We start from the raw sequence: 9,947 nt of genomic DNA on the forward strand, positions 1-9,947 counted from the left end.
GACAGCAGCATTACACATGATGGGATGGGGGGTGACAGCAGGATTACACATGATGGGATGGGGGGTGACAGCAGGATTACACATGATGGGATGGGGGGTGACAGAAGCATTACACATGATGGGATGGGGGGTGACAGCAGCATTGCACATGATGGGATGGGGGGTGACAGCAGCATTGCACATGATGGGATGGGGGGGTGACAGCAGCATTGCACATGATGGGATGGGGGGTGACAGCAGCATTGCACATGATGGGATGGGGGGTGACAGCAGCATTGCACATGATGGGATGGGGGGGGGGGCACGTAACACCAGCGTCTCACATTACACGTCATAGCTGTTGGGGTATCAGGTACAGAGGTGCACGGGGCCTCCAAATATGTCACTGGTTTATTTCTCCCATTAGACCTAGGCATTGCCATTTCTGCATTTACAGAACACAGAGCGCAATATAAAAGCATGACACACGGCTCCTTTAAATATTGTCAGCTCCATCAGTGATAGTTATTAACTCGTTCTTTGCTGGAGGATAATGTGTCCCGGCGGACACGCACATGGCCGCCCTCAGCAGTGCTCCTAGGGGTACAGTAGGGCGTCTGGTTCCGGCTGTACACAGCGCCGTCTCCCCGGGGCACATGGAGCCGAGATTACATTACAGGGCAGAGCGCCGGCGGGTCACTCCCTGCTCCCGGCCGCAGGCTCCCACCGCCCGGGCAGACTACTTTCCCACGCCCTGCGCGTGCTAACATGCTGTCCTGCAGACTCCGGCTTGGCGCGGCGCCCGGCCAATAAGCGGACAGTGGGCGGGGCCAAGTCACATCGCTGTCCTGTCCATCAACGTTCTTTTTCAGAATGAAGGTTCCAAGACATTTTTTTTTTGTTGTTGAGCGTGACGTCACGGAGCGGAGGGGGCGGGGCGCCGGGGAAGGATTATTGGCTACAAGTAGATAATTGTGTTCCCGGAGCAGGCGCCAGTGCGCGGCCTCCCCCCTCCCTCCCACACCATGTAAGAGGCGAACCGTGGGAAAGAGACGGCAGAGCAGAGCACAGGAGGCAGAGCACAGGAGGCAGAGCACAGGAGGCAGAGCACAGGAGGCAGAGCACAGGAGGCAGAGCACAGGAGGCAGAGCAGCCATGAAGCGTACGCACGATTACAGCTCATCGGACAGCGAACTGGACGAGAACATCGAGGTGGAGAAGGAGAGTGCGGATGAGAATGGGTAAGGAGAGGACGGTACCCAATCATCCAGCTGTCATCTCACGTGCGATCTGATCGATCGGACAGTGAAGTGATCAGTAGACCCTTTACAGATGCCTTTTATCCACCATTGCCCCTTTCATGCAATATAGTTTAGATTATCGTCCGATATCTGCCCATGTCTCCAGTGATCAGCGATTCCCACTACCTGTTGAGGGTAGATCTCATCACTCTGATGTAGCAGAGCTGAGCTATTAATCTTCCACAACTTCCTAACATAGTCAACTCTGCTACATATGTGTAGTTTTTGCATGCATCATTTTGATTGTATGTAAATTTATTTATTTTTTTGTTTTCTTCTCAGGAATCTGAGTTCACCTCCCGGTTCTATGTCTCCATCTACAACGTCACAGATTTTGGCCAGAAAGAGGCGCAGAGGGGTGAGTGCGTGCGATGTCCGTCATCTGCAGCTCTGTACAAAGTGTCATTGATTTGTCACTAATATCTCGTGTCCTCCCCCAGATCATTGAGAAGCGCCGGCGGGACAGGATTAATAATAGCTTGTCTGAGCTGCGGAGACTGGTGCCCAGCGCCTTCGAGAAACAGGTAATAATTAGCTTGTATTGCTGGGACTGTGCGGGAACCTGAGAAGCGCTCGGTGTCGTGAGCGGATGGCTGCAGCGCTGATTGGATTACACTGATGTAGCAGAGCTGAGTCTGCCACTGAGCACTTCAGATGAAACCAGAGTAGATCGTGCCTAGTGACAAACTCAGCTCTGCTACATCTTGTCCGTTAGTCATCATAATGTCACATATATGGATATCTGATGCGTGGAGCCTACAAAAGCATTCCAGATGCCTGATCCATACTCTATTCATTTCTTGCAGGGATCAGCAAAGTTAGAAAAAGCTGAGATTCTTCAGATGACGGTCGACCATCTCAAGATGCTGCACACCGCAGGGGGGAAAGGTGAATGGAGATATTAGATTGGGGGCTACTATTCGAGTGTGTGAAGTTTTGGTGCTGGTTATGTATCTGTTTGTTTTCAATCCCTGGGCAACAACTCCAAAAGTATTTATATCCAAAGAATGCTGCGCTCTAAAAAAAAAAAAACCCCACCAGATAAAAAAAAAAGTGGGCACAAACCAAAAGACTTTAGGTATATTTATGAAAGGAAAAACGATCTTATGCCCTTTGCAATAAATCACAATGCAAGTTTGATTTTTCAAAAGCAGAATATAATAATAATATTTATAATAATAATAATAATATTTATTCATTTATAGTGAATATGAAATATATGAAATGAAATCTGCGCTGTGATTGGTTGTGATTCTTGCTATATGGGCAGCAAAAAAAGTGGATTTTTTTTCTACTTTTTACAGAGTTTCAGAAATTGTCCCCTCTTGTATCTTGTTCCTCTTACATTTTAATATAGAATTTAATGTAACAGTTGAGCATTTCTGACTTGAAAGACAGATATTGGGATTATTGTGTTTGCTGCTTTACTATTTAGGTGAAGGGAGTTCTGCTGTTTTTTTTATATTGTGCTGTACCTGTTTCTATGTAGATGTAGTAGAGTTGCATTTATCATATACCTTCAGAAGTTATTAATAATAATAATAATAATAATAATGTTCCATTGTGTTGATGGAGAAAGTTCACCTGCAGTCCTATGTAAGTCCCCGCTAATGCATCCTGTCATTTCTCTCCTGTTCTAGGCTACTTTGATGCCCACGCCCTTGCTATGGACTATCGCAGCCTGGGTTTTCGAGAGTGCCTGGCTGAGGTTGCCCGCTACCTGAGTATAATTGAAGGACTGGACAATGCTGACCCTCTCCGAGTGCGACTGGTTTCTCATCTCAATAACTACGCTTCCCAGAGAGAAGCTGCCAGCAGTGCCCACAGCAGCATCGGACACATCCCGTGGGGTGGTGCCTTTGGGCACCATCCTCATCTGTCTCACCCTCTCCTCCTGGCACAGGCGCCACATACAAACACAAGCAGCACAACGTCTTCTACAGAAGCTCACCACCAGAGCAGACTTCCTGGGTCACCACATGCTGATTCCTCCAGTCTACGGGTTCCCTCTAATGGGAGTCTTGCGTCAGTTCTTCCAGTGGTGACTCCTTCTAAACTGTCTCCTCCGCTGCTGTCCTCGGTGGCATCTCTCTCAGCATTCCCATTTTCTTTTGGATCCTTCCACTTATTGTCCCCCAATGCACTGAGCCCAACGGCACCAGCACCTACGGGAAAACCGTACAGACCCTGGGGAACGGAGATCGGAGCTTTTTAGGACACTGATGTGAACTGAATAGTTTTTATGCAAGGGGTAATCTGTGGGAAGGGATCTAAGGTCCAGCTGTGCTGGGCTCTCAATATGACATGTATATGCCAGTCTGTGATACCATGGTACCATTGCAAATTATTCCCCCTCCTTTCTTTTTTTTTTTATTTTTTCTCCAGCATTTCACTGTACATTGCAGGAACAACCCACCTCTCGCACAGGTCCTGGCTGAAGATTTAATATAAGTGGCTTTGTAATATTTTCGGTAACGTCCTGGCAGTTTGGGAACTTTAACCCATAGTTTAGAAGTTTTGAGCAATCTTCCTATTAAAATAATGGCATATTTTAGTCTTAAATTGTGGAAATTTGCCTTCAGCAATAACACTGTACTTTACGTTTTTGCTAATATTATTGAGTTGAGATATTCTACTGGAGATGTCCTTGATATGTAAAGTTTTATTCTTGAATTTTCTATTACCATGCGTTGACAAATCACAAGTACCAGCTTTACCAAGTGCAAGGCCAGGTAGCGCCCACTGAAGCTGCTTAGCTTTCATGGGAGTCTGGAATATCCAACCCAAGACCCATCTTCTAATCTATTTTCCAGTCTGCTGCACTAGTACCTTATTTAACAGGTAGACTAATTTAAGAAGAGTGCCCATTACCCCTGTATATATGTCACATATATGCATGGATGCATTTTTACTTGCCTGAAAGGTGATATTTTTTTTTTCTTTTTTTGCTGTACTGGGTTTAATCACTGTTGTACTGGTCTACTGTGACTAAATAAAAGAGTCCAAGTGTGATCATTTCAATGTATGTGCTTATGGGTTTTATATTTAATACCTGGTACAATAATTGACTTCGATTTTTAGCAAATGTCCTATAGGCTCATAGTTTTTGGAGCTGAAACTGAGTGGAAACTCTTCACATCTTCCTTAAAACCTTTGTAGGTTCTGCTCCAAAAAGTCTGCAGAAAGACTGTATACGTTTTTGCTGAGTTTTCGGAGCAGAACGTGAACAGAGCCTTCAAGGTTTTGAAGAGGTTTTTGCTCCAAAACCTCCTCGAAATCCTGTGCACATACCCCTGACTCTGGCATCGGGCTAAAATCACATATGAGGTTTGTGTCAAATCCAAGAGGGAATTCTAAGGATTGGGAGGTGTAGAGGAATATGGGCGTCTCCGTCCTGCTGGATCCATGTCTAGCTTTGTCTCAAAAAAGCTGCATCAAAAACTTTCTATGTGATTCCAGTTGTAATGAGTTTATCAAATATTCTGGATTTTTTTTCATGGTACTAAAAAAACAAAAAAACCCCCTTTAAAATTAGCTTTTCTAAAGTCCTTGTAAAAGTACTCATTCTAGTCTTGTAAAAATAATCTAAATAAGTGTATTATATATCACATTATGGCCAGTTCAGACAAACTGTATGTACCACAATGCCCAGACTGACCACAGGGCTAGTATATGCCTATGAGACTGCAAGCTCATGTCATGAGGTCAGCCGGGCATTAAAGTTTGCCACCAGACCTGTGCCTAAAGGCTGTATACATAGTGTGTGGTGTTGTGTTTTCTATATTTGGATCTCGCATTTTGGATATATAATATAAATATACATTTTATATATATATATAGATATAGATATAGATATATATCTATCTCTCTCCACTTCCACTCCTGGTTTTGGCTTACAAATACTGAGGCTAAAAACTCCCCAAGTACTCAACAGTCACCATGGTGTGTGTGTATATATCTATATATATATATTTATTTTTTTCCAGGTGCTTTTATCTATGTAGAGTCATGTAAACACCCCCCCCCCCTTCCTTCCCCATGCTGAAAACAAATGGTAAAATATATGAATATGTGAGATCCAAAAAACACTGTTCAGGGTGTTGAGTTAATGTTGTTGCCCATAGCAACCACTCACCGATCAGCTTTTATTTTACCAGCTAATTTTAAAAATTTGGAAGCTGAGCTGATTGGTTGATAAGGGTAACACAGTTTTCCTCTTAGAAAGTTTTGATAATTCAGACCCAGTATATCCTTTTGTGATTTGGTCTTCTGAGCCGAGGCTAGAGGAAGCCAAAATGCCGCCGTCACAAGTCCTCTCCTTGTGTTACAGTCCGAGTGAATAGGAAAGCCTCAGACATGGCTGCTGGGCTCCGTTCACCACATTTCCAGTCACACTGACTCACTCATGCCCCGGTGTGGTTTTCGGTTGTCATGGGCACCTATTGTCATTAAGGGGTCCTCCGCAGTAATGGTGTGTAACTGTAAGGGGGAATTGTAGCCCTCCAATATCAGTGCACCGCTTATATTCCCCTCATAGCTGGCATTGTGGGGCACAAGTCGCTCACCGCTATGTGACACGCACTGTTTGTGCCAGTGATATCTGACTTTACCACACACGAAGTGAAGTGTTAGCGTCCGACAGCTGTAACCAAGGGATTTAGTTCTGTCTCCAGGATAGCACTGCCACTCACACTAACAGGCGAGAGCTGTAATATTATGTCATTATATGTCCAGCACATTAGTGGTTTTCAGTATTGGGCTTTATGAGCCACAACTGTAATAAGTGAGGCGATCTGCAGCTAAGTGGACTACAACTCCCAGCACACTGCTCCTGCTACATAACAGGGTCTTTGGAAAAATTCAGATATTCAATGTTTACATCCCAGAAGAATGTGACTGAAGTCTCATCACTGTGCTGCTACTGTGGTCATATGGCCGCCATCAGCAACCAACCGGTACCCAGCCCTGAGTTACTATAGGCTCCTGTATCAAGTAGTGTAATGTACAGCGGATGACGGGGCTCAGAGCAGGTCACCTCCAGGACCAAATGTTCTTTTTATTCTAGCATATAAATAGACTATTGTAATAAAGCTCTTTTTACTAAGAGTCTGGAGTTTCTGACTACATTGTCCATTACTGTATCACAACATAAAGCCAATGGAAGTAACGCACTGCTCACCTCTCACCTATCACTGCAGGGATTTGAGTCCACAATGTATCACAATACAGGGGCGCCATCAAGTGGCTGCAAGCAGCATTACAACTGGATATTCAGAACAAGTAAGGGTATGTGTGCACGCTGCGTTCTAGTTTGACAACAAAACTGCACCCTCTTGGAGACTTCTGACAAATGTAAACACTGTGTTTGATAAAAAAACCCTGCGTTTTGACCACATTTTCAGATTGAGAAGTCAATGGGTTGAAAATGACAAAACACAAAGAAGTATTGTTACCCCTCTATAAATCACTTGTAAGGCCACATCTGGAATACGGGATCCAGTTTTGGGCTCCACATTTTAAAAAGGATATTCAGAAGTTAGAGTCAGTTTAAAGGCGGGCAACTAGACTATTACAAGGAATGGAGGCCACCCATATGATGGCAGGTTGAAAAAGTTAGATATGTTTAGCTTAGAAAAAAGACGTCTCAGAGGAGATCTCATTTATATGTATAAATACATGTGTGGTCAATATAAAGGACTGGCACATGACTTATTTCTTCCGAAAACAATACTAAGGACCAGGGGGCACTCACTGCGAGTGGAAGAAAAGCGATTCCGACACCTAAATAGGAAAGGGTTCTTTACAGTTAGAGCAGTCAGACTGTGGAATGCCGACCACAAGAGGTAGTAATGGCTGATAATATAACAGCTTTTAAAAAAGGGCTGGATGATTTCCTCAGTGCACACAACATTGTTGGTTATAAATGACTTAGTGACTAAATGTAGAACTGGTGGAGGAAGGTTGAACTAGATGGACCTAGGTCTTTTTTCAACCTAAGTAACTATGTAACTATGTAAGTGTCACGCTGCTTTCTTTTTGTCAAAGCGTTTGACAAATATTTGTCAAACAAAACGCTGACAAAAAAACTGCAATGTGTGGACGGAAATTCTGACTTCTCATAGACTTTGCTGGGGAAGCAAAAAGCATGCGTTTTGTCATTGACACAGTGCAGTTTAATACGCGACCAAAACGCAAGAATAACCGCAACGTGTGCACATAGCCTTATGATACACTATTTGCTGAGGGTGATGATTTAATTTTGTTTTTTTTTCCATTTTAGAAAACTATGTTGAATGCAACATTGCTCACAGTTTTCTATTTTGAAATAATAATTACCTGTATATATATATATATATATATATATATATATATATACACTGCTCAAAAAATTAAAGGGAACCCTCAAATAACACATCCCAGATCTGAATGAATGAATGAAATATTCTCATTGAATACTTTATTCTGTACAAAGTTGAATGTGCTGACAACAAAATCACATGGAAATCAAATGTTTTAACCAATGGAGGCCTGGATTTGAAGACGCACACAAAATGAAAGTGGAAACAAGTCAAAATGAAAATCAAAACAAGACAAAATTAAAGTGGAGACAAGTCAAAATGAGGCTCAGTATTGTGTGTGGCCTCCATGTGCCTGTATGGCTTTCCTACAACGCCTGGGTATGCTCCTGATGAGGTTGCGGAGGGTCTACTGAAGGATCTCCTCCCAGACCTGGACTAAAGCACCCGCCAACTCCTGGACAATCTGTGGTGGAATGTGACGTTGGTGGATGGAGCTTGGATGATGTCCCAGATGTGCTCAATCGGATTCAGGTCTGCGGAAGTCATATGCCATATGCCAATCGCACCAGCATATGGTCTCACAAGGGGTCTGAGGATCTCATCTCGGTACCTAATGGCAGTCAGGCTACCTCTGGCGAGCACATGGAGGACTATGTGGCCCTCCAAAGAAATGCCCTCCCACACCATTACTGACCCACTGCCAAACCGGTCATGCTGAAGGATGTTGCAGGCAGCAGATCATTCTCCATGGTGTCTCCAGACTCTGTCGCGTTTGTCATATGTGCTCAATGTGAACCTGCTTTCATCTGTGCAGAGCAACAGGGTGCCAGTGGCAAATTTGCCAAACCTGGTGTTCTGTGGCAAATGCCAAATGTCTGGCACGGTGTTGGGCAGTTAGCACAACCCCCTTCTGTGGACATCAGGCCCTCATGCCATCCTCATGGAGTCGGTTTCTAACCGTTTGCGCAGGCGTACTGATTAAGAGCCTTTTTTCAATTGAAACGCGTTGACGTTTCTTTGCTCTGTACCCACCCTAACAATTTTTGTTATGGACTTTTTAATTATGCTTCAATAAAATTTTTACATTTTATTTGCTGGTGCTAGATTTTTTCACCTCCTAATTTTCTTCCTTAAATGTGCCTGGATATTCATAATTTAATTCCAAAGGACATTATTCACAATCGGTCATTGGTACACGAAGATCAGGAACTTTTACTCATCTATACCCGGTGCTGCTGTTGCTGGCGCTGCTGCTTCTGGGTCAGCGGTGGAGTAAATATTCATGAGCATAATGAGCAGGCCCAGAAGCAAGTGACAGCATGGCTGGTGACAGGTGAGTATAGAAAATAATTTTATTTCAAAGACGTTTCTTTAGTACGTGTCACAATGATGTCACACGAATCACATTAGTGTGTGGTCCATGTGACATCAGTGCTGCCAGAGAAAAACGGACAAGTGTGTGTGCTCCACATGGATACAAGTCCGTCAAAATACACGGATGTGTGTGCAGATCCATTGATTTTAATGGGTCTTCGTATGTCTGTGTCTCTGGTACGTATGAAAATGGACGTCATACGTACCGGAATCACTGATATGCGAAGAGATGCCACCTCTTCATTCTTTAGACCAGTGTGGATCCCGAAAGCTGAAGTTATGGTATATCATAGCAATGGAGAAGATTTCACAAAGTAAAGGGGGCTTTACACGCTACGATATCGTTAATGTTTGGTCGTCGGGGTCAAGTTGTTAGTGACACACATCCGGCGTCATTAACGATATCCCAGCGTGTGACACTGACCAGCGACCTTAAGCGACCTCAAAAATGGTGAAAATCGTTCACCATGGAGAGGTCGTCCCAAACTCAAAAATCGGTAAGGGTTGTTTATACAGGTGGTTCATCGCTTATGCGGCAGAACACATCGCTATGTGTGACACCGCAGGAGCGAGGAACGTCTCCTTACCTGCCGCCGGCCACAATGCGGAAGGAAGGAGGTGGGCGGGATGTTACGTCCTGCTCATCTCTGCCCCTCCGCTTTGATTGGCCAGCCACTTAGTGACGTTGCGGTGACGTCGCTGTGATGCTGAACGTCCCTCCCCCTTGAAGGAGGGATTGTTCGGCAGTCACAGCGACGCCGCCAACCAGGTAAGTATGTGTGACGCTACCGTAGCGATAATGTTCGCTACGGCAGCGATCACAAACAATCGCATGTGCGACGGGGGCGGGTACTTACATGCTCGCTATCGCTACAAATTGCTAGCGATATCGCTACCGTGTTAAGCCCCCTTAACTGTTACTTTCTTATATCTCACAATTCTTCTATTGCTCAGAGACTCATCTCTACTTCAGTCACTGCTCAGTATTACCACC

General features: G+C 44.4%; 1 protein-coding gene across 1 annotated transcript; it reads left to right on the top strand.

The window, feature by feature from the left end:
- Positions 1-933: 933 nt before the first annotated feature.
- On the top strand, positions 934-4,301 carry HEY1 (hes related family bHLH transcription factor with YRPW motif 1). Its single transcript, XM_075316296.1, has 5 exons — positions 934-1,220; positions 1,563-1,638; positions 1,721-1,804; positions 2,087-2,168; positions 2,921-4,301. Exons 1-5 carry the CDS (start codon positions 1,135-1,137, stop codon positions 3,493-3,495), a joined length of 903 nt encoding a protein of 300 aa, XP_075172411.1. The 5' UTR covers positions 934-1,134; the 3' UTR covers positions 3,496-4,301.
- Positions 4,302-9,947: the final 5,646 nt, after the last annotated feature.

This window comes from Anomaloglossus baeobatrachus, chromosome 6 (genome assembly GCF_048569485.1).
Source record: "Anomaloglossus baeobatrachus isolate aAnoBae1 chromosome 6, aAnoBae1.hap1, whole genome shotgun sequence".
Lineage (NCBI taxonomy): Eukaryota > Metazoa > Chordata > Amphibia > Anura > Aromobatidae > Anomaloglossus > Anomaloglossus baeobatrachus.

Coding starts and splice junctions, on each gene's coding strand:
- HEY1 (XM_075316296.1), top strand. CDS start 1,135: ATGAAGCGTACGCACGATTACAGCTCATCGGACAGCGAACTGGACGAG. Junction 1,805..2,086: donor CCAGCGCCTTCGAGAAACAG/GTAATAATTAGC, acceptor CATTTCTTGCAG/GGATCAGCAAAGTTAGAAAA. Junction 2,169..2,920: donor GCACACCGCAGGGGGGAAAG/GTGAATGGAGAT, acceptor CTCCTGTTCTAG/GCTACTTTGATGCCCACGCC.